The 25557-nt window shown below is 39.3% G+C and overlaps 1 protein-coding gene across 2 annotated transcripts; it reads right to left on the bottom strand.

The window, feature by feature from the left end:
- Positions 1-570: 570 nt before the first annotated feature.
- ZNF451 (zinc finger protein 451) lies at positions 571-25557 on the bottom strand. Of its 2 annotated transcripts, none has more exons than XM_057372227.1 (13): positions 25264-25557; positions 24535-24618; positions 19141-19224; positions 17813-17938; positions 16360-16471; positions 15613-15763; positions 14133-14259; positions 12641-12794; positions 10549-10696; positions 8366-10011; positions 7125-7259; positions 2498-2628; positions 571-1295 (listed from the first exon to the last, which is right to left on the bottom strand). In XM_057372227.1, the coding sequence occupies exons 2-13, from the start codon at positions 24613-24615 to the stop codon at positions 1098-1100; spliced, it is 3093 nt and encodes a 1030-aa protein (XP_057228210.1). In that variant the 5' UTR covers positions 24616-24618; positions 25264-25557; the 3' UTR covers positions 571-1097. The 2 variants fall into 2 exon arrangements, with proteins under 2 accessions (XP_057228210.1, XP_057228211.1); XM_057372228.1 differs by having other exon boundaries at positions 8780-10011.

The raw sequence follows: 25557 nt of genomic DNA, 5'->3' as shown, positions 1-25557 counted from the left end.
TGCTAATCTGTTTGCTTGTGGCTGGGAATATCTCCATAATCCATCTGAAAAATCTAGATCAGCAAATGCCTSAGGTGGYCAGAAAACTCTATAAGCACCTCTTYTGTATTAAAAGTATTTTAATAAAGKCCAGCTCACCACAAATTATCCTTTTTGGAAAACTACTTTATTATCTTTTCTTTCCTATTTAATAAATCAGTGCCAATTCACCATTCAGAGCTAGCACTTCACTTTAATTTTCTTGGTGGAACAGCAGTGCCATTTGATCGTTCTCATAAACCTGTATCAAGACTAGCAGTGTATTTTTTCAAGAGACAGTTTAGGCCTAGTTCAGAAACAGCTTTCTGTAATATGCCCTGAACTTACAACATTCCAAAACCGCAACAAGAAACCAGGAAAAGCAAAAACATCTCTACAGAGAAATGCCAGGTCTTCTAGGAAAACATGAAAATACTTTAAAATACTGACAAGTGTTAAAACTCATCTCAGCTCTGGTACTCTTTGCATGAAAACGAGCTGGCTCAATGCTGTTCGCTTATCCTATATAAAACCAATGTGATCATTTTAACATCTGGCACTTGAGAGGTCTTAAAAACTTCCACTGAGATTTTTTCACCAAATGGATGTGTGAGTCATGTGCCAATGAAGACAATTACCAAATGATACCAAGTAGCCAGGAGGTCAGAGTTAAAAAAGGCAGAAATATTTTGAGAAATAATGATGCTTTAGCAGGGTCACATTTGTTTCAGACACAGCATAAATTGAGACAAAAAGATTAGAGTACAAACTGATTAATATGCAAACAAGAATGCTTTAAACAGCTTTAACCAGAATGGAGTTTTCAGACTGAAATGTAATTTTTGTCTCCTGCTATAATAAAGACTACAGGGATGACAGAGTTTGTTATAATGATAAAAATGCTTAATTTGTGTTTTCAAAACATGCCTCAAGTATAATGATTTGCTGATCTACTATTCGCTGAAATACCACCACAATACAAGAAGCACCAAGCAACAGCTTATGTTACCAGTGTAGGTTTTCTGTTTTTTTTTTTATTGGAAAGAACTATCAGTTACTGGAAAATTTGTGTTTAATGTTTACTTTCTACCTTTTGTGGTATCTGAAATGCTGTTTAGCAAGGCACACATCATGTCTCCTTCAATCTGGTGAGGATTCAGGATGCAAGCTGACCGCTGAGTCATTTTAAATTGGTTTTCCAGCTCCAGGAAGCTTTTGTCTCCAGAAAGTACAGTGAAAGGAATTTGCTTGGGCAGGTGCTCATCCAGACGACCAGCCTACAGGGAAACAAATGACAAGCACTGAACAGAGATCATGTTTTTACTTCATGGCATTTGGCTAGCTTTATGCAAGACAAGTCTTCACTGGAAAGTTTTCTACAGCAATTCATTCCTGCTTTTATGAGCCAAGCCATGTTACATCACTGTGAAAAGCACTATTTCAAAATTTTGATGCTCATTTCTTCTCTAGGTACAATCGATACAGGTAATGGCTACCAGAACAATACAAATGGGGTATGGGACAAATTCCTAAAAAGCAGCATTTTAGAAGTGTCTTGACATAAAGCAAGTCTTTTGTGCAGAACATTTAAAGAGTAACATAAAAGGCGTCATAAATCATACAACCACTGCTGCAAAATGTGCTTTATAGACAGTAATTATATCTAACTGATAAAGCACTATATGGCCTCAAGCTGCACCAGAGAAGGTTTACATTTTCACTGAAAGGGCTGCCAAGCATTGGAACTGGCTGCCCAGGGAACCAGTGGAGTCACCATCCACATCAGGTGTTCAAAAATCACGTGGATATGGCACTCAAGGACATGGCTTAATGATGGTGGTACTGCTGGGTTGATGGATGGACCTGCTGGTCTTAAAGGTCTTTTCCAACCTTAACAATACTATGATTCTACTTTAGGAACGTGAGTCCCCATGGCATCCCAGATTCCCATTCTTCACCTGCACATCCCCAACCCTGCCAAAGCTCAAGGTCTATTGAATAAAGGCACTGCTCTGTCAGCTCAGCAGGGTCTGTGAAACCTGTGAAACCATTCAACTCCATTGTCAAGATGGCTTGACATTTGGGCTCCTTGAAGAGAGATGTGAAACCTGTGAAACCATTCAATTCCATTGTAAAGATGGCTTGACATTTGGGCTCCTTGAAGAGAGATGAAGTCACATTTCACTCTAATAGAGAAACTGTAAGAAGTATAGGCTTTTTTATCATCATTTCCTAACCAGCTCTCTTCCCCCTCTCCAAAAGACTGTTGTGCTGTTTGGGCTAATTTTTAAATCACTTCTTGGCTATCTGTCTCCAACCAATCCAGGTTTATCATTCCTTACAGTGAACACAGAAGTCTCATGAAAAGAATCTAAGAACGTCATCTCCAATTGGCACCTAACATCAATATCCTGGGTACAGGACACAACAATATCCTGGGTACAGGACACAACAATAAAGCAAGTGTGCTCTAACTTACATGAACACAGAGAGCAAAGTCTGCTGCTTCTCTTCTGGTACTGCAACGTGGATGAAGAAAAAAACATCCAATTCTGTTAAGATAGTTGTAAATTTTGCAATGCACTGGAGGCTTCCAGTTGCTGTATCCTCCTAAACGATGAAAAAAACATAACATTAGTAATAATAAAAACCAAACATGAAAAACAACCAAACCATAGGTTTGGGCAGAAATGACTCTCTGAAATAAGAATTCAAGAAGGCAAAAGCAAATACAACATTCTCTTTAAAGACAGAATTTATTTTGGCCAAAGTGAAAGCTAAGAAAAACATGTTACCAAAATCCCACCAACCCTCTTGTTTTTTAGCAAGAGAAAAAGAAAAAAGTAGCTAGCCTGATACTACTCATTCGATTTAGTAAGATTTTTTTTCTACAAATCCTGAAAAACGTATCTTCTAGATATTGTGTGCTTTTAGACACAAGGATGTCTTTTTCTCCACTTTGAAGCACAGTTATGGTCAATGTGCAGAATCATAAGAGCTCTGGAAACATAGTACAAGTAGCCGTAATGTTTCTCTTAGGGAAACTGGTACTACAGGAGTTACAGAGTCAAAATGCACTGTAACTGCCTGACACATCACACATCAGAACTCATTAAAAAGAGGATTCAAGAACTGGAGCAACAGCTGAAACAAACGCTAAAGTCCTGACAAATCTTTGGATGCAGTCAGTGATAAGCAAAATGAGGCTATAACTAGAAAAAAGGGCAGGAATTTTCTAAACAGTACCTTAAACATGTAGTTACTGGCTGAGAAAATAGCTGAATAAAGATGAGGTGAGCAAAGTGCCTGCTACAGACAAAAGCAGTATAAGACTGAAACAAGTTGCAATGAAAAGGAAAGAAGCAGGAAGTCACTCAAGAAGAGAGGGAAAACGTGAAGAGCTTGCACAATAAAAACAGATATGACACCACAAAAAGGCAAGAAAAGGAAGAACAATTTGACCAGAGTGATTAAGATTTTCATAACATTCCAATGGCTAAGAAATAATAGGTCTGCAACATGGAGGAAAAAATGTTGCTTTATCTGCTAGATGATAAAGTGACTAGATGTAAAACAGGATTTTGAATGGAAAATGAAAGCAGTCATTGATGGCACTTCACATGAGGATATGGGAAACCAAGGCTCAAGTTAACAGGCTGCATAGGATGATTTATGCCACCATGTCCACCTCAGTCTGACAAAGAAAAGGTTTCCTCAGTAGACTTCTCCTATTTTCTCCCACCTTTTCAGCCTTATGGTAAGAAGATATCAAAAATGATCGCAAAGATAAAGATTTATTAAGAGTGTACACAGAAATGATTTAGTGGTATCTGTCCATGAGAAAAAAACTGCTATTTGCAGGTTTCTCTCATCTGCTGTGACAGGCCTCAGTCACTGATATTTGGGAAAGACTTGTAATCACCAGCCTTGTTTTTTGGCTGCATAAATGCACTACACAAGCATTTGATCAGGGCAGCTGAAAACAATGACAGACCTATGTTTATTCAGTTTGCTAGCCCACAAATGGATGAAAGACAATTGAGTGTCTGAAGACAAACAATACAGAGTCCAGACAATACAATGGAGGAACTCAAAGCAAAGCTAGGGCTATACTAGAAACATGAATAATAGAAATAATGCAGATACATAATATAAAAATAATAATTAAAAATTCAGAAATGTTTTTGGAAATACATGAAAAAAATGGTGTTATATTTTTGCAGTTTAAACAAACAAGAATAGCATGCCTCAAGTAACTATGCAAAACATTATTATGAGAGGGTATCTCCAACCATAGACCCAGATGTTCCTGGGAGACTTGCCCCAAACTCAAAACCAGTAGAGTTTACACTAATAAACTGGTAAATTTTTCTCTAATATGAATATGGCTCATTTTATTCACAAGTAACTCTTTAGCATGGTTTTTTTAATTCACATGCTTCAGGTGACATTCCCACAAGGCAGGCTGCACACAGCAAACCTGTTTGGAAGTAAGGAATTGAGTGCTGACATGGACTGTGCTGTGCTATCAGGCACCTGTGTTTGGAACATCTCTGGGCACAGTCTTAACTAGCACAAAGGTACCACAAAGGTAAGGATATTGTATTAGTAAAGTTCTTAACCACAGACTAGTAAATTATGACTGTGTTATGATTATTTTTTCTTAAGTTAGAGAAGAGAAACTTCTGACAGTACAGCTCAGACATCTCTAGGTTCAACCAATTTTTTCCTTAATGAATCAAAACCACATTTTAACCTTGGAAAACAGCAATAGCACAGAAGACCTTGTCATAGCAAACAAGCTAAAGTCAACTAATGACAAACTAATTTCAAGTAAATTAGATGGAATAACGAAGTATGACTGAAAATCGGTGTCTAAATTCACATGGGGAAAATTATTCCTAACTAATTCTTTATAAAATCCAGACAAAATAGCCTGGTATTTCTTCCAGTTAGTTTCCTAAAAGTTTCATAGTAGAAACAGCTTTTCCAAGGCTAAGTAGGTTGAATAAGTGTAGAAATAAACAAGCCTTCAGCAATTAAAAACTACAACCAAACCCCAAATCACAACAGTATTCAAGGAGTGCAGAGGTAAAATGAAATCTGCCCAGACGTTCAAGCTGGGCAAAGCCCCACAAAGGATAGTAAGAACAAATGACATGTTGTTCCGCCATACAGTAAAGTCAATGTACATAAATGAAGCAGCCAGGCAGCACAGATGAAACAGAAATCTAGGACCATTAGGTATAACGAAATGTGAGTTATCTTTCATTGTTTATCTCGTGAGACCCAACCTGGACTACTGCATTCAGTTCTGGGGTCCTAAACATAAGAGTAACATGGAACTGTTGCAGCAAGTCCAGAGGAGGGTCAGGAAGTTGGTAAGAGCACCTGCCCTATGAAGACAGGCTGAGAAAGTTGGGGCTGCTCAGCCTGGAGAAGAAAAGGCTGTGTGGAGCAACTTTCAAATATCTCACGGGGCCTACAGGGAACCAGAGAGGGACTTTGTCAGTTACGACAGGAGGACAGGACAGGAAGTAATGGATACAAACTGAAAGAGAAGAAATTTAGGTTAGCTATTAGAAGATGCTTAGGTTAAATGTTAGAAAGGGAGTTTTTACTGTGAGGGTGGTTAGACCCTGGAACAGATTGCTCAAGGAAGTTCTGGATGCCTCAACCCTGGCAGGGTTAAAAGCCAGGCTGGATAAGGCCTCGAACAACCCGGTCTAGTGGGAGGTGCCCCTGCCCACGGCAGAAGGGGTCAGAACAAGATGATCTCTCAGGTCCATTCAAATCCCTTAACATTCTGTGATTTAAAAGCTCAAAAGGAGTATTTTCTGTGGCTTGCATGTGCACAGGAATGTTACAGAAAGGCCAAAGGTAATGACAATATAGGTAGTGATACAGAAGTAATGCTGAAGTAGAACACAAAACTCAGGAGAATAACCTATTTTAAGGTTAAGGGAAGATGAGAGGATTTCTTCCCAAAACTCCTAACAAGATTACASGTCCAGGAGCACAGATGACTGTATCTAACGCTATACATTAATAGCCATACTTGCTCTGCCTTCATCAGATACTGGAAAACATGTTTCTAAGAAGGAAAAAAAGTAACCATCAAGAGGCCAAAAGTAAGCCATCAAGAGGCCTTTCTGTCCAACATGAGAAGCACGACAACTCTCAGCTTTCAGAATATTCTTGATTATCTTCCATGTGAAGAGATAATAAAAAACATTTAGGAAAGAAGTGCTGTGCAATCGTGTTTACTAAGTATAAAACACACTTGACACTTCCTACAAAAGTGGTAAAATAATGCCTATGTTTCAGGCCATAAATATTTTGAAACTATCCCTTATCTACACTTTACTGAAGAAATCAATGTACCACAGACAAAATAATTATAAAAGCAGATACAGAGAAAACCTGTAGAAAAAGCATGAGGTGGACAAGATGTGGGTTCAAAAAGAGTCAGATAAGCAGAAGTATCAAGTTAAAGGGATGCTACTGGCAGACTGCAAAACAGTATAATTTTAGGGTCCCTTTCGACCCAGACCATTCTCTTATTCTATGAAACTCATGAAATGCAAGTTCCATCAGTCACTGGTATCTTCTAGTTGTGACATTGTTGTACAGGATGACCAARGCCACCCTTTAAAGAACAAGCCAGAGACAGAACAACATTAAAAGTCTAAGAATGCAAAATCATGTCTTCTGGAACTAAATAAGCAAACCAAACCAAAAATTTCTAGTCTTATGAGAAGGACTCAGGAGTTAAAGTAATCTCTGAGTATTATGGCTGTCCTGATAATTATGAAAATAGAATACATCATAAGTAAGTTCATGAGGGAAGCCAGAAAGACTCCTAAACAGTTCTGCAATTCTGAAACAATATTCTACAAGGAATAGTAAGAGCAGTGGAAGTTTAGACTGAGTTTGAAAAGTTCAAGAACATTTCGATAAAATGGTGCCTGTGACACTGTGACTTCAGAGGCCCTAGTAGCTACTTGCTCCTGTTCTTCATTTTCTTAGATTCAAGGAAATCTCTGCTCAAGCATATCTGTAGATTTCTTAATTTTATCTTTTAATTTCCTTCAAATACTTTTTACCTTGAAAACCCCAGATAAAAGTCCCTTGGTTCAGATTAGCTGGCAGCTGTGTAAAAAAGCTTCCCCAGTTGTCCAGATCCACCAACACAATGTGAGTCATGGTACTCAGGTAGTCAAGATCAGGAAGTTCACCATCTTCAGTGGGAAAAAAGGACACATTTAAAATTCATCTGACTTTCTGGTCAACCAACATGCTTTTGAAAATTCATGTATTCATATATACAAGTGAAAACTTACAAAAAAAGCTACAAAACATGATTATCATTTGGTGATTGCATAGATTTTAAAATCAACTGAATTAGCATTCAATAATGCACAAATTAGAGAAAAGAATAGAATCTGGCTATATGATGGTATAGACCTGGTAAGTTTTGTGGCAAGCACAGAAAGCTGTTGTCCTGCCCCAAGACATTTTAATGACTCATTTAATTTCAGCTGTGCATCCCCAACTATGGCAAGTCTCTATGCCATTCAATTGCTTGCATGCATAAAAGCATATACAATGTTTAGATGTGCCCTTTTTGCTCTACATCTGACATAAATGTCAATCTCTTAATCAAAAATGTTGTAACACTGCTAGTAATTATGAAACACTTCCAATTTCTGAACACAAGGCACATCTTCAGCATTCTTGATGTCATTCTTAGAAGCAATAACAAACTTGAAAAAATTGCATGCTCTAGGGAAAAAAACAATACATACTGGGAATATAAATTCTCATCTGAAACTGCTTTTTGGAAAACTAAGAAAGCTGAAATGATGATGATATAACAGGACTGCCCACACAGAAAGCACTAACAGGTTCATATATATTTATATGAACCTGTACATAAATGAAGGCAAGTTTCTTTTGAATGTGCGTAACAGATCACTTTTACATTTCTAGGCATTAGATTTCTAATTGGGGTATCCTTGATGGTCCTCTTCTTTTCAACACCAAATTACACTCCAAACTAATTAGAAAATTAAATGTTTCAAGTCTCAGAATTCTTACACTTGCCTTTCTGGTTTTTTTTTTTTTCCCCAAGACTTCATATATACAGCGTATAACAATAAATTGTGGAGTTCTTGAGTTTTGGAAATTCAAATACTGAGAATGCGGTATTTGAGAAATAACAAGTATAAATTCTGAGATCATTTATAGCCTGGATATAACCAAATGGTATGTGACATGTACTGACAATGAAATAGTGTTTAGGACAGCAATATTTTTCTGATGTTGAAAGAAATTTTCTACATACTCTCACTAATTTCTTCAGAGTGTTCTGAGTCCTCATTTTTTATTTTCTTTCCCTCTATTGGGCCCCGTAGAGGAGATAACTGTGGTCTGCCCTGAGTTTTGGATGGAGATGCTTGAGGTCGTTGCCTGTGAGGTTTTTTGACCACACAAGCCCCACTTGCTGCAAACTTGAATACTGTGTCTTCTGATTCTGGTGCAAGATTTGATAGATCGGGTTTCTGCAAGAAGCAGTGTTTCACGTGATAATGCTGATGTGCGCTGTGAAGATCATCAAAGTTTTTGTTGCATGCAGCACATCTAACAACATACATCTGTTCCTTATGTTTCACTGATGTGTGACTCTTGAGATGACTGTTCAAATCAGCAAGATTCTGTGCCGTTGCAGAACACAAGCAACATCGAAACCATAAGTTACCTTTTTGCAGCATGGCTTTCTGACAATTCTCATAATCGTTCCTCCTGTTAATTTTGGAGACGTAAGTTGTCCAGCAGCCACAGGTTAAACGGTCTCCTTGTTCGACTGGGAGGAAGTCCTCATCTTTTTTTATTGATTGTTCCAAATGCTCAGGCACAAATGTATARTCTATGCTATGAATCGCCTTGTAATGGGTTAGAAATTCTTCCTCTGTGTTGAAGAAGAGATTACCACAAAGGCCACAGAAATATTCAGTCCGTACCTCCTGATTATGATGCTCTTGGAAGTGCCGCTGTAACGTTCCCACTTTCCGAAAATGATTTCTACATAAGCTACATGAGTAYCTGTGAAATGCGTGGCTTTCTAAGGACATGCAATGTTGTTTAACACTCTCTTCAGACTCAAACATCTCCTCACAAATGCGGCACTGCCATTTCCCCACAACAGGACCATTTTCAGAGGAGAGTTCCACAGAGCTGGAAATGCAGTCTTTATCTTCACCTTCAGAAATGTTCACTTCATTGGAAATGGATGGCAAAGGTTCATCTGCTACAGCTTCTTGCTCATAGTAGTAACTATGTCCACCATGAAATTCAGTTATGTGTYTCATAATATCCTCTTCTCTAAGATCTACAGAGCATGCTCTGCACCAGAGAAGAAAATTAGTCAAGTGTGCTCCTCCATGGAATCGACTCATATGCAAGCGGATAATGCTTGAATTCTCAGCCAGCTTTCCACACACAGCACACTTGTGACAGATCCTATTTGCTGATAAAATGTGCTTTTCTACTGACTCTTCTGTAAAAAACTTTTGAAGGCATTCACAAAACCAGGCTTTTACTTTGCAACCACTACCATGACTTTGGTTTGCTATTTCATCTTCAGTTTTATCTTTTAAATCACTCTTGCGTTTTGAAGGACTCATTTCACTGGTGGACTCGCTTGGACTCAAATGTCTTTTAAGCAGAGGTCTTGACCGATCCACAACGTGGCACAAATKAGACTGATTTTTATGTTTTCCATTGACATGGCAGAACATGAAGACGGACTCTTCCAGTGTAGTAAAAACTCTAATGCTATGTTGAGTCGTTTGTTTATGTTGGGTCATCTGATTCTTATCAGCAAACAGTTTATCACAGTTCTCACAGTGACCTTTTGTTTTAAATATCTCTGCMACTTGGGAGATGCTTTTCTTTGACAGTGCCATAGGCCCAGAATTATGACAACGTGTTCTAGAATGTATTAAAAACATAAAGAGGTTATATCACAACCTGAAACATTTTTAAACTTTCAGATGTACTTGAAATATTACCTAGTAGCTGTAGCRATTTGTGCATGGAAACAGAGTATGCCCTCTTTACCTTTATACACTTTAGCTCACCTACTAGCTTGCCAACAAAAACCATGCAATGTGTATCTAGTCTCTGAAGAGAATTAGGTGCTAATTTCCAAAGCTAACACTTAGATTCATGTTTATATTGTAGATTGTACAAYTTCAAAATCAAGTGCTGTCAGCTTAGAAAGGGTGGAATAGAGACCAAGTTTTGTTATTCTGTTACAGAAAATATAAAAGAGATCCTGACACTGATGAGCTTTCTGCAGTGTGGGGTAAAGTCAAGGGGGCAGGCTTTTGATTGCTTACTCAGGAAGTCAACACTCRGATGGTCCTAGCTGCCCTGGAATCCACCTAGTATCACTAAAAGCACTTCTGTATATCTGTCACTGATCTATGGATGTTCACATTTTACAGACAACTGCCCTTCACAAACCTGAAATGAGCCGTCAATTCCATATGTGAGCGCAGTATCTTGAAGCAGGACATACATTTCACTTGGAAGGGGACCTCTTTGCACAGMGATATCAAGAGGTTCTTTGCAAAGGATGGAAAAGGTAGCGGATRGCCAGACTTCACTGCATCTATAAAATGGAATGGTAGAAAGTGTAACCACACATTAGAGTTTTTGGATAGAATTTCAGCTCTCTGATGACATAATTACTACTGTTACTTGTTTGTCACAGGGTTCAGAGAGCAAGTTAACAATTGTCAGCTGAGCAACAGCTAACTGTGCAATGGAAGCCGTAACTAAAACCTGAATTTTTTAAACTCCTGTAACTATCTGATATCTGAATCTATTTGAATCTTGCTTTTTCATACTTGGTTACTGAATTTCCTCCCTTTTCCTTTCCTCTTTTCCTTGTTCTACAATATCAGGTCAGTATCTCTTGTAGGAAGGTTCTTACTAACTTTCTTCCCCTCCACATATTACCAGCTGTCTACTCTTACCACATATAATTTTGTTTTAAGCCACAGAGTATTTTAAACAACAGAAGTATGCAATTTATTTAACATGTTCCCACGTACTCTGGCCATCTATTTCTCTTTTTCCCATCCTTAATGTTAATTGTTATATTTTTAGATGCAGGACTTTCTGTTGTTCTGAGTATATACTCCACATGTAACTTCATGTACCAGCAGAATAAGAAAATTCAATTGAAAAGAGAATGGGAAATGGTTTATGGGTTCTATATTGTTCATATTCTGCACCTTAGCAGGCAAATTCTCTTTGATTTTTCTATTTAGTAAGATGTGATGATCAGCAGACAGTAACTTGAGGTTATGCCTTTCAGCTAACTTCAACTTCACTGGCAGATCTCAGACCATGTTGATAATTATTAATCATGAAGACCAACTAACACAAAGAAAAAAATGGAGCACTCAATTTTTGTTCTGAGCTAAGCGCTCTCTATCTCTAAAGCAAACATTACCTTGTGCTTTTAATCTTTTCAAAGCAATAGCTCACCAGCAATCTTTCTTTAAACCCTATGACCTGAATTTAAAAGRATCTGCAGTCATCACATTCAGAATTAATAACCTATTTGAGAATAAAAGTACATTAGAGTGACAATGCATAAGGAAAGTATAACAGTGCAGCTGATTGTCACTACCATGMGGGCAGCAGTACTGACTCCACCTGCAGGGAGATTCTTTCCCAGCCTGCCTTTTCCATACATTTCCTGTAGCCATTCTGGGGGAGGGCACAAGTCGAAGATACACTCATGAAGAAATAACTATACCAATCCTTTTGGCCACATAGGCTTGTTCAGAGAGCTGCAATGCCTAAAATATGGCCATTTAACGGTTTAGCTAACATTGAAGTAAATTATTTAATGCCTATTGCATATGTCAGAAATAAAAAGTCAGTACAGCTATGTTGGGCATTACCCCGTTAGCAAGACCATAATCAGATTTTTCCTCTGGACTCTGTTAAGCACTGTTCAGGATGTTGCCAGCTCACAACATAACCAGTATTTCAGCCTTCAGAAGCCATGTAGTCCGTGCAAGCCATCAGACTGGCAGCACTGCTCCAACTAAACACTCTAAATTTGCAATTATATGGAGAAGAMATTTTCACAGGTCTTTGCCATCAGGAATGCCAAAGACACTGACAAGAAAAACAGCCTCCAARCAGACTACAGACAGCAGAGTAAGAGGAAAGAACTGAACAGCCACTCTGACTGGAACTGAAAAAGAAACTCATGTGTTCTGGTCTGAGTCACTATCAACACGTTAAATGTAAACTTATTCAGGAAAGTAGTTGCACAGAGTCACTGGAGGATGAGAAGCTTATATGACACTCAATAGCATCTCATTACAGCAAGTGTGATAGAGGAATAATTTCTACACAAAAATATGAATTTCAAACATCACATTTAAGACCTTGCAAGAAAAGTAAGAATTGACTACTAACAAATTTTAAAACCTTAAGCCTTTTTAGGAAGCAGAAAAATATAAATCACTTCATATCTTAAGGATGAATCCCCAGAAAAATTAAAAAGCAGCAACACTTAATAACAACATACCATTCGGTTCAGAAACCTGGAGGAAGTGGTTCTTTTGTGACATATGCTGCAAACACTCTTCTCTTTTGGTGAAAAGGAGGAAGCAGTTTGGGCATGCGAAACAYGGAATATGCTGTGGAGGAATACCTTCCTTATGCCCATCATTTTCTTTTAGCTGGAAGAGAAAATTATTTATTTTAAAAAAAAATCAAGTCAAGAAACCAGTTCTCATGTCCTCCCATTCCTCGCTCACTTCTGTGGTAGTATTTTAACTTCTAKGTTTTCAGCTACCACATCTATGTTTACCTACAGCCTACTGCTCTGAACTTCCTCACAAGACAAAAGGAACTGGCCAAAGTACCATTATCAAACCCAGCTACTCATACACCCTTACTACACCATCAACTTCTCCATCCCCTTCTTGCACCACTTCGAGCAAGCACCTTCCCAGGAACTATAGGCTCCAGCAATTCTTAGTCATTCCCTTTACCCAGGCTCTCAGAAAAAGCTCCTTCTGTCAACAAAGCTGCTGTTTTACTTCATGTCAACTCTTCCCTAATCTTGCTAACATCTAACTCCCCAAAATGCTGCTCCTCAGAGTACCCTGAAAGGTCTGTAACTTTTGTAGAAGTCAGCACCTTTCACTTTGTCTTCCACATAAACTTCAGAGCTCTGCCTTCAGGGCAAAAATCCTTTAGTTCTGCTTCTTGATATTTTTGCTTACTTCTTTCTACATCACTCCAAGAATCTTCATTATATGCTTAAAGCTCTGACTAGGATTATCTCCCCATCCTTACACATCAAAGGAATCCCCATCTTCTTGTCTTCTGYGAGAGACATTCACTCCCTTTCCCCTACCTCGGCTGCTACTCCTGCTAATGTCCATGGACACATCAGTGGCACACAACTTTGAAACAGTAGAAAAAGAGCAGGGACAAACTACAATGCAATCTTTCAAGCTTGTCAGATATGACTATGTATCAAGAGTTATGACTACAAGAAAAATTAAACCTGATTTTCAGATGTCTAAAACTTCCCCAGATTTAACGCATCTTCCGGAATCTAGGTGAGAACATTTGTTATTAAAACATCCAACTTTGAAAATGCTATCCATTATCCAATTCAACACCAGACTGCTTAAATAAAATCCCCATCCTTTCTGGTGCTTCTCTTTGCTGTCACTTATTTCACCCTAACTTCCTGCCTTTGACTTTAATAGACTAGGAAATGAAGAAAAGGGAATACCTATCAACAGCACCAACAGACGGACAAGAGGCTCAAGACAGAACTACAGTCCTCTTGAAAGTATGCCAAAAAGTAAAAACCTAATGGTCAGATCTAAAGGGAACACTGGTCAGGCTACACTGGAACACAGCAGAGTAAGAAAAACCATCTTGAAGAGAAAAAGAGAGAGGAGGGAAAGAGGGTTAAAAAAAAAAATCAATGCATAATTGAAAGTCTTATACCCTCCACTACATTCTGTCTGGTGAGTTACTTATTCTTATGATCTTGCCTTAGATAAAAGATGATCATTGTACTGCTGAGAAGTAGAAAACCTTTCACAGCATATCACACAGGCAACAGCATTATGTGGGGGTCCATGTAATGTAACTGTTGGATCACAAGGTGAATGATCAAACCTGGAGAAGAAGAAATAATTAGCAAACTAGTACCCCCTAAATAGTCAAAGGACTTTTCTTTAATAGGAAAATTCTGTCCTTTGAAGCTGCCAGACAAAAAAACCAACCTAAGCTGTAAAAATTCCTTACTTCCCTTATCATGAACCGTATCAATTGAAGTATCCTGTACTGCTTCTCCCTGCAGCTTACCTGTTAAAATTGCCACTCTGGAGAGAAATCATACTGCTTTTAAGAGAACTAAAAAAGCCTGAACTTCCTACACAGACTATCTTATAATTTATTTTTACCTACCTGTACTGGTTCTGGTTGAGACGGAATTCATTTCTGTAGCWGCTTGTATTGTTGTTGTGTTTGAATTTACAAACAACAGTAAGCTAGCACAGGGATGTTTTAGTCATTGTTGAGCAATGCTTGCACAGTGTCAAGGTCTTCTCTGTTTTTCAGACTGTCCCACCAGCAAGGAGATATTGGGAGACACAGCTGGGACAGCCAACCTCAACTGGCCAAAGGGAGGTCCCATAGCATAAGACATCACGTTCAGCAATAAAAGCTGGGTGAAGGAGGAAGGGGAAGATAGTTGGGAAGACAAATACCATCACTCCACTAATGGAGTGTGTCTGTCATGTGTCACAGAGCTCTGCYTGTCAATTCCTGATTTTGCTTTGCTTGTGGGTGCAGCTTTTGCTTTACTTATTCAACTGTTTTTACCTCAGCCCAGAGTTCTCACTTTTACCCTTCYCTCTTCCACAGCCCACTGGGGTGAGTGAATGAGCAGCTGTGTGGGGCTGGGCTGCCTATGGGGGTTAATCCATGACATTCCCCTCAACTTCTCACCATCTTGCCCATGGACACATTCAGTAGMTAGAAGGCAGTATCTGCTGGAATTGAACACAGGCACACTGAGTGTTGACTAGCAAGGATCAGATATGAACAGACAGCTATAGCTTCTGGCCCTCTTTCCCTACATTAGGGGCTTTTCATCTTACCCTCACATTGTGTAAGTCAGCCTTTTGGTTTAGTTCAGGTTTGGACGAAGATACAACTAAACTGGAGTACAGAAATCTTACTTCTCAAAAAACTCCATATATTAAAAAATGCTCAACAAGAGAAAGGCATCAATTCTAAATGAAGACAACAAACCACACACACCAAGTAAAAAACCAAACCAAACCAACAAAAAAAAACAATCATGAAGTTAATCTGTATCAATTGTAATGTATTAATCTGCTCTCRAAATGGAGTTTTGCCAGTACAGGCAGTTTAAAGTAGACTTGATACTGATTTCCTCAGCAAGAACATATTCTTTTATTATTATTATTCCTTGCACTSAACTCTTGCAATATATGCCCTTACCTTTGAAGGTGACCTAGAAGAAGATGCACATTATCAAACTGTCTGTTGCAATGCATCACAGGACAACATTTGGGACTGCTGTTGACTCGAGTCTGACCTGCCCTCTTACAAACACTCCTTCTTCCACCGTTAACAGAGCCTGGTTTCAGACCTGTGTTACAAAACAATGCACTCAACCAGAAGCTGAACTACAGAGGCTTAAGAAAACAAACAAAATAACACACAAGCCCTAAAACATTCCAAAATCAAACTGCAGTGATTCTTAAAAGCAAACTAACAACGCACTCTCAGTCCTTTTATCCTACTACAGTAAGTCTGCTCTTTCACCACCTCTTCAATTCCCAGCAATGTAACTTTTCAAACACGTTGCACTCTTCCCCCAGGTTCTCCAGGCAGCATTTTAAATTCATTAAACAGCATGAAGTTACACTTACTTACATTTTTCTAAGCAGCAGTTCAACAGTAATATTTTTTTCTTTCTAGCAGCTTTGCTTACAAAAATGACCAACATTGCCTTAGTGGTTTTTAGTCTAAGTATCTKAAATTTTCTAAGCAGCAAAGCATTAAAAGAATAGCTTTCATCAAAATAAGTGTGTAAGAACATTCAAATGACATGCTCTAGCAAAATCAATATTGTAGGATTTGGTTAYGCACAACGGACCTGCAAGCTCAACATGATTTTCACATGCTCTATTCTGCAATGCAGGACTTAGAAACCATCATTTAAACTTAGTTCTCTGTTCTTACCTGGCATTTTTAACCACTGGTCCACACATAACCTTGCAGCTTCTGTATCACTGTGTTCCCGAATAAATTCTAACTCTTGCAACCCATGAGCATACTGGGAATCAAGCTTCTCCTGAGGGGAAAAACATACCAGACAACGTGGTTAGCAAATTTTAAAAAACCCGAAAAACAACAAAATAAAACACGTATCGCAAAACTTACATATGGGCTCCTAAAAACACATTGCAAAAACCTAAGTGAGGGGAATAAAAACCTTACAACTCAACTGACTTCTATTTAATACAGTAAAAATGGAATGTAATAGAAGAGAGAAAGAAGAGAAGGTAGCTGGAGAGAAGGTAGCCAGAGAGAAGGTAGCCGGAGAGAAGGTAGCCGGAGAGAAACTGAAAATAAAAAGAAGGCATTTTTACTTTGAAGCCTAAATCTAAGTCTGCAGTTTGCATTACCTGATGAAGAGTGAAGAGTCAACCAGGAGCATAATATTAATCTTAATAAAAGGATCTTTAAGCCTTCATTCTCAAGCTGCTTTAAAATTTAGAGTTATCTCTGACTCCAACTTACAGTTCAAAAACTGTATGTGGAAACATAAACAGATGGCCACAGAAGGGGAATGTAGGCCTCCAGACTTCAAGGCTACCCCTTAGACTGTATCTGATCTGGCCTTTTACTCTGCTGTACTACAGCTGCAGACTATGTAACAAACAAGCTGTAACTATAGTACAATTATGGGATTTTAAAAGCCATTAACATTGTTGAAAAAATGAGGCTTGGAAGTCAGCATGTTTCACCAATTCTAGATTTACATTTGTCCCTGTTCAATTCCATTAACTTCTTGCAATCCCATTCCTTCAAGATGTCCAGCTCCCACTGAYAGCAGCCCTACCATTAAGCCTACTGACTGTATCTCCCAGTTTGTAATAAAAGTAAAAAGTGCATTCTTTTCAAATGGCTGCAAAGTGCAACTAATAAAACTCAACCATAAAATTATGCCTTAAATGTTAAAATTTGATGCCATACTACCTGATACAGAGATTTGATATGGCAGACAGCTTTCCAAAAAGATCAGAAAAAAGCAGGTAAATATCGAGGCTTGAAGCACTGTAGTTTGTGAAAACTGTTATTTTTCAATTAATTGAAAATAGAATAATTGATGCCAAGGTTCCTCTGGTATATATATATCAACAACATGGAACAAGTTTTTGCCAATAGTTTTTACTAATTTAATTTTCCCCCCCTTAGGAACTGCAGTAAGTCTAAAACACTGATCAGATAAAAGCCACTGAAGAGACAAAGTCCATGCTGTGCTTCACACAATGCCTCAGAAGCAGAAGTCTAGTTGCTAGTTCCAGGCAAGCATCATGATTTTTTTTATTTGCTTAGCAGTGAAAACAAAAGACTTGTGACTACAAGGCCATTATTATGCAATTCTACCCAAAAACCCCACAACCAATACCTTAAAGGCTTTGTTTTTCTCTTCTTTTTGCTGTTTCTCTACTTCAACATGGCGTGCCAGACGATCCAGGGTTGATGCAACTCGTTCTTTCTGATAGTCAATGTGATCCTTACGCTTAGTATTTCTCTACAATTGGAAATAAACTCTTATTTGGTGATTGTTAAGTAACATGCACTAACACTGTGAAAACTGATGCCCAAGCTTCACAGCGTAATTCAGTAAAGATACTCCTGTCCTAAGTTCCATGAGCTACCTTGCTAGTTTTCACTTCCTTTCTACCAGCATCTGTAACTTCTGATAAAAAACAAACCAAAAAAACCCCTCCCCTCCACATATTCAAGGCAATTCAACACAATGTGAGGAACATGGATGATTGTGCTGGGCAGATGACTGTGCTGGGCATCCTAGAAGTCTCCAACAAATGAAAAGTTAAGTAAATTCTTCTAAGTAAACTTAATCCCCCTTAACTTGAAAGCCAACATACAGTCCATCTGAAAAACTGAGAACTGCTATCATTGTTGCTCTTACACTGCCTACTATCTTCAGAGAGGCAGAGCATTAGCTTTTTCTAGCCTAAGAGACAGGCCATATACTGTAGTTTYCTCCTCTTACACTGTCAGCTCTAGAAATCATCCCTTTAGTGTCAACCTGTGCATGTACAGAAGATCCACCTTTCCTTAACAATCAGGTTTATTACAGACATCCTCTACTGCAACACAGGAAAACAAAAGTCAAAAGATGCTCACTGCTGCCAAAACCAATTCTAGTAGGGTCTATCAATGTCCCTTTCAAAGGCCTTGCAGAGCAGGCAGAATAAACTTAGGGGATAGATAAACTGATGAGACTGCTTCTGACTCATACATGCTTAGAATGGATTATGAAGGATTAGGCTGAGCTAAGACCTGGTTGTCACTGGAATAAGGTCATTCAACCCATCAATTGTTCCTAAAAGGTTATTTTAGAAAGAAAAGACCTGGTAGTAGACCAAACATGTTTTCAGAATAGAAACTGGACACTCCAAATTCCAAGGTTGCATGTAAAGTGAATTTTATTTCCACAGTTCTTAAGATGACTGAAAGACAAATAAAAGTACCAAGTCCATTTCAAGGTGGAAAAAAATAGGCTCTGGAATAAGTGAAGTGGAATTCTTGCTTTTCACTCAACAGCAGGTAGAAAAATCAAAATACTTCAATGTTGGTTATTTATTTACCGCTTATTAAAAATATATCTAACAAGGCTTTTGTGAAGAGTAACTGATAGGAAAAAATATGGAAGACCAATTATTTTATTCAACCAAGATATCCTAAAATACATCACAACATACTCACATGAAAATAAGAACTGCTGTTAGGTTCTTCATCCTCACTGCTGACAAGATCAATGCATTCAAGGACAGGTCTTAAAGGTTCTTCCTGGAAAAGTGTTAAAAACGCACATACAAAAGCATTAAATTGTCTTCCTTAGAGATAAAAGATATCATGTCTGCCATATATTGGCAGTTTCTTCAATACATTAACAATCAACCATGCAGGGCAGACGAGGAAGACCTATTGCCTCATGAGGAGTAGCAGAGAGAAAAGCAGCATGGGATCCTCTCTGCTGCTCTTACTGCATCTCATTCTTTACATTCTTCCACCTTTCAAGGCAGTAAAGCTGTTCAGCTGGCCAGGAATAAACAGTCCTCTGTCTCAAAYGAGAGAAGAGGGATGAAATCTTGGACAGATGACAAAAGCTTCTACGARTCAAGCTGCCAGCCTCCAATTACCCCAAAAGAGTGCTTAACTTGTTACAATTAAATAAATAAAGATACCATGGCTTTCTAAATAAATTTTTTTAAAAAATCCACTGCATATTTGCTTCTRTAGAAACTGACAGCCTGTGCAATACTTTTAAGAATTTAAGTCTTTATTAAACAGGTGTTAGCAAGTAAGAGTTCAAAGACACACTAAGACCACCTGACTATCGAACCAGTTTAATAAMATGCTTGAAATGTCCAGCTCTAATCCTAACAGCTGTACCTTTTTCAGGGGCAGAGATTTTTCTTTTTTGTGTTTACTCACTCCCACGGTTCAGCAACTAATCAAAACTTACAAAACTGACAGCTGAAATGCAGAGTAACTTACTTTCAAGCCTMGAAGTTCAAGTGATCAAAACAATAMATTTAACACAAGTAGTATTACACTTGCATAAATGTTTTCTGCACATACAAAGTATTTTTTTTTCCTTCCAATTCAGTGCCTTTTTCTACGCAGTTTTTGTGAACTGCTCACTTCCACACAAGACAAACCCCAAACTGAAAGCTACGATAATTTTAATTACTTTGTTTATTTCCTGGTTCAACTAAAGAGTAATGCAAAGGTGCCAGCCCTGAGGATTCCGCCACTATAGGAGAGTTAAGAAGCTGAGGACCACATCCTACTCATAACTCCCCATGGGATGAGTGGCAGAGTAAATAGTATCCACACATGAGCCTGCAGTTACAGAGGAAACAACATGGACAAGCTCTCCATGAACACCTGAAAGCTTGGGCCTCTCTAGTTGACTATACTGGCATACTTGGCACCCAGAAAGAGATAAAGTATTCAGATGTACTCGCACTAAGATATGCTCACTCTTCACAACTTATCAGCAGATGTTTCACATTCAAAAGAAATTTAAAAAAATAAAAACACCTCAAAAAAAACCCAAACAAAAACAAAAAAGAAACATCCAACCAAAAAAAAAAACCAAAAAACCAAAACCCCAACATGCTTCACTTCTAAATTACTTCGCTAAACAATCTTGAAAAGTCATTCTTCTCATAAACCAATAGCCATGCCACTGAGCAACAAACAAAAATCACAGCTACTTCTGTGAGTAGAAGAATTTCTAGGTTTTTAAGTCTCCAGGCAGCTATGATATCACTGCTGCTATTCGCAGCTTTGTCTAGAAGCATCAGCATGAAGTCAACAACTGTCACTTCACTATGCTATGCAAAATACCCAATTTAACTGTTAATACAATCAAGTTTGTTCAACTGCTGACTGGTAAAGATGAAGCCTCATTCATCTCCAAGGACAGTTTCTTCTCAAAGAGTTCTGTGAAGCCCATTTTTATTGCCTCCCAAAGTTTTCTCCAAAAGTCCTAAACTGTGGTCTCTCTTTCCTGCCCTTTCWCATTTCACCTGATCTTTGGGTAATCAGGCCTAGCTAACAGACACCTTGTCCACTGACACATCATGCAAGATGTTTTGTTTGTTGTTTTTAGGTTTAGGTGCATTCAGACCAAATACCTGATTTACTTAAGCAGCACAATTAAACTTCTGCATAATTATATACACACTAGCATAGAGATAGCATAATCTAGCTTTYATGTATGTGACCACAAACTTGTATTTGACAAGTAATTATGGGAGCATGATTATATATACAAATGTAAACATACTTATTATCATAGAACAAGTTTACATTACAACAAATTTTTAAAATATTTACACAWGTTGTACTRTTTGTGTTCTAAATCTTTGTCCCAKCAGATTTTCAACTTTCAAGACTGCTGAGAACTGACCAACAATATGAACCAACATGTACGTCAAAAGTTTTGATTTTTGTAACCTAAAAAAYACAAAAGTTTGAGTCCCGAGCTGACTTGGGATGGGTGCAAAAATAAAAGTTGCTTCCTAATACCACTACCATTTYATTCAGTTCCTGTCATGATGCAACAGAAAGCCAGAGAGACAAATACTTCATTCTGATTATCTAACATTTAACACTCAGGGGGAAAGGAAGCAAAATACTTAAATGATAACTACCATGCTTCAGTGAATCACTTGATTTGGTGTATTCACCAAATAACTCTAAGTCCAATGCTTTGGATGCCAACTGTGTGCCAACTTGAATTATCTGTTTACTTATTCACAGGGCATTACACCTGTGAATTTCTTCTCTTGCCTTACRCTTCCCAAGTAAACCAAATGGGGGCAAGACCATCCTATCTTAAAAAAAGTAGAAGTAACAGCTTGCATTGTAGATGAAATTATATTTCTCTAGTGGTATGCAAAAATTTAAAGATTTTAAATAGACAAAATGTGTTTTAATGAAGAATGAAAATGTGGAAAATTATGGAAGAACGATTTTAAGTTTCCTGAATGAGGGTGAATTGAACTATAAAAGCTGAAAATCTCCAGAAGCAGAGACTGACAAATAGTCCTTATTTAATGGAGCAAAAGCATAGTCCCATAGTATGATTTCAAATACCCTAGTACAAGTGAATGAAATAGCAAAACAAACAAAACCAAAACCACAAAGAAAACACAAACCAAAGAAAATAAAAAACTCACATCAAAGCTACATCTGACTGACAAGAAGAAAAAATAAACTTATTTTGTATCAAAATCAGCAGAGTTTGGGATACTACCAGTGGTTTCTCTAATTCAATTTATACAGTACCATTGTGTGCAGAGTCTTTCTGACATGCAGATAACCAAGAGGCATCCACTCACTTATGAAGACTATAAGCTTCCAGTTATACATATTATTATATGGAAATTATGATCTAAAGCTAGCCAAGCAGTCTAGAAATCCTTCTGCAAAGTCCAAAGTCACCTTCACTCAGAGGCACAAATGCAAGATCTGAAGACATACTGATGATACTAGGTGATGGCCAGGACCTTTACCCTCATATTCATCAATTACAACAATAAGTTTCTCACCCCCCCTGTATAAATCCTGCTCAAAGTTTAAGCAGAGTCATCTGCAGCCTCTTTTGGAAGCAATAGTCACTGGGACCACAAAAGATCAATATTATACAGAGGGAATGTCACGAAAAAAAAAAGGAAAAGGTAGCCAGAAGTGTTAATTTTGGTTTTTTTTGTTTCAGTTTCAGTTACTGCTCCTGGTGCTGCAGCAGCCCTTCAATCATTACACATTCCAAGCTATACTAGCTTCCTTGTTCGTTGCCCAGTTTGGAGAAAATGAAACTTAYTCAATCATGATCACAGGATCATAGAATGGTTTCAGTTGGAAAGATCATCTCATCCCAACCCCCTTGCCATGGGCAAGGACACCTTTCACTAGATCAGGCTGCTCAGAGCTCCATCCAGCCTGGCCTCGAACAACACTTTCAGGAAGGGGAAGCATCCACAACTTYTCCAGGCAACCTGTTCCAGTGCCTCACCACCCTCACAGGAAAAAATGTCTTCCTAATATCTAATCTAAACCTACTCTCAGTAGGAAGCCATTCCCCCTTGTCCTCTCACTATACGTTCTTGTAAGCACCTCTCCATCTTTTCTGTATGGTCCCTTAAGGTACTGGAAAGCCTGCAATTAGGTCACCCTGAAACCTTCTCTTTTCCAGGCTGAACAATCACAATTTTCTTAGTCTTTCCTTACAGGAGAGGTGCTCCATCCCTCTAATCATCTTGGTGACCCTCCTCTGGACTCATTCCAACAGTTCCCTGTCCTTCCTGTGCTGAAGATCTCAGAGCTGGATGCAGCACTGCAGGTGGGGTCTCACCAGAGCGGAGCAGTAGGGCAGGATTCCCTCCCTTGCCCTGCTGGCCACGCTGCTTTTGGTGTAGCCCAGGACACGGCTGAATTTCTGGGCTGCAAKCACATACTGCCAGCTCATCCACCACCAACTCCAAGTCCTTCTCCACAGATGCACATGAATGCTTCATGTATATAATGAACTTTGAACTCATTAATCAATTTTGCCCGAATCAACAAAAATATTAAGAAGTCTCAGAGACAATCAACTACTTAAAATTTTTGCAAAAAAAAAAATCCACCTATCCTTCATACTTGAGCACCAAAATACCCCTTCAGAAAAAGTCTGTATGTTGAACTTCAGCTTTAATCAAACACCACACAAAATGGGGAAGAAACCTAGTTATTATTCAGAATATTGTTAAAAAAAAAACAGCTACTAAAATTACTGGCATCAATTAATCACTTGACCTTCAAGTCATACTTCAAGAAAAAGATGTTTAGATGTGGCTCCYAGGGACATGGTTTAGTGGTGGACCTGGCAAGGCTGGGTTAATGGCTGGACTCTGATCCAAAATTAGGTTTTCCAACCTAAACAATTCTATGATTCTAYGTAACCCTGCCATCCAGGTTATGATGACAGATTAAGGCCAGAACACAGGCATATAATTCTGCTTCTCTTGKATATCCAACAGATGTACATGCCTTGAAGTTACATTCACATAAACCATGTCAGCATTAAACTAGGTGTTGTACCACAGAGTGCCTCACAATTTGTTTAAGGATTGTTTAAGRCCTCTAACCCATTATTTCCTTCCTTTTCTAAACCTAGTATAGCGATTTTCACACTCATTTGCAGAATGAGCAGTGATTTATTCCATTAATTTTAGTGAGACTATTCATAAAGCAAAACGTTATGCAATATGATTAACAGGAAAGTTATCTACAGCTCCTTCTCATATGCCTCACTGATCACTGCAATCACCCCTTCACCTGCTGAGATACTCAAGATCGCAGTTTCTCTACAGGACCAACTGACATCATCTTATAGCCGTCCAAGAAAGGGCACATAAACCTTTAAGATCCAGTTGTTATGTGCCACAAACATTCACAAATAAAATTATATTGAATAGCAATGCTTTACATCAAAATATAACCATCATCAACAGAATAAACAAAGACCCCTCTCCCGTGTATTGGATGACTGAGGGTGTTGTTTTTACAACAAGCAGTGTTTCCAGCACAAGATTTACTTACTCCAACAAACTCAATCTCGTCTTCACTTTCAGAATCTGGTGATTTACTCTTACGAAGGCTGTCAGAGCTATGAGACTCCATTACCTAAACAGAAACAAAACATACCATATAATTTCATTTCGTAAGTTTTGTTTAACCATACAGCATATTCCATTTCACATCTTCTGCGGTTTTGCAGCCTGTATCCAACAAGTTTCTATCATTCAATTATCAACGACACCAGAATAAGTGATAAACAACTCTGACTCGAATCACGCTACTGTATTTTCACAAATCTGCAAAACGTGGCTTTATCTCTAAAGCATGCCAATACSTACACTGTTTCAGCTGCCATAGCTGCAGTGTAGCAGCCCACCGGCATGCCTGAGCCTGACACCCCAGCCAGAGGCGGGACCCGAGCCCGAGCCGAGCGGCGCTGAGCAACGGCCCGGCCGAGGTGGGCCCGGAACAGCTGCGAGCGAGCTCAGGCGCTTTTCRCAGCTGCGGCTGCTCTGGGCCGCTCCAGCACCGCGGCGGAGGGCTGAGCGCCCGCTCCAAAACAGCGGCGAGGCTGCGGTGCTGACTCACGTTCCCGTCCCGCACGGCCCCGCGGCACACGGCTCTGCGGGCTCTGCGGGCTCTGCGGGCTCCGCACGCCGGGCTGCCCGTGCTGCGGCTGGCCGGCCCCACCCCGCCCGCGACCGCTGTGCTGCAACCGCCGGCCCCGCGCGGCGCCCCGGCCCCGCTCACCCGCCGCCGGCCCGCACGGGCAACAACGCCCCGAGCCGCCGWGTCCCCGCTTCCTTCGCGGCCCGGGGGCGGGGAGAGGGCGCGTCACGCCTCGCCGGGTTCGGGAGTTGSCACCGCTCCGCCCCGCGTTCCCCATGGCRGGTGCCGGCGCTACCGCGGCAGCGCCATGGCGCGACCCCCGGCCTGCGCTCCGGACTCTTTCCTTCTTTTGGGGTCTTTCCTTCTTTCGGCTCCCCCGGCCCGCCTTCAGTTGGGCTGCATCGAGTTCCTGCTCGGAGGGGACAAGCCGCACGC

This window comes from Malurus melanocephalus, unplaced genomic scaffold (genome assembly GCF_030028575.1).
Source record: "Malurus melanocephalus ecotype Western Australia unplaced genomic scaffold, MMel_1.1 scaffold_166, whole genome shotgun sequence".
NCBI lineage: Eukaryota > Metazoa > Chordata > Aves > Passeriformes > Maluridae > Malurus > Malurus melanocephalus.
This window is presented reverse-complemented; position numbering and strand designations above follow the sequence as displayed.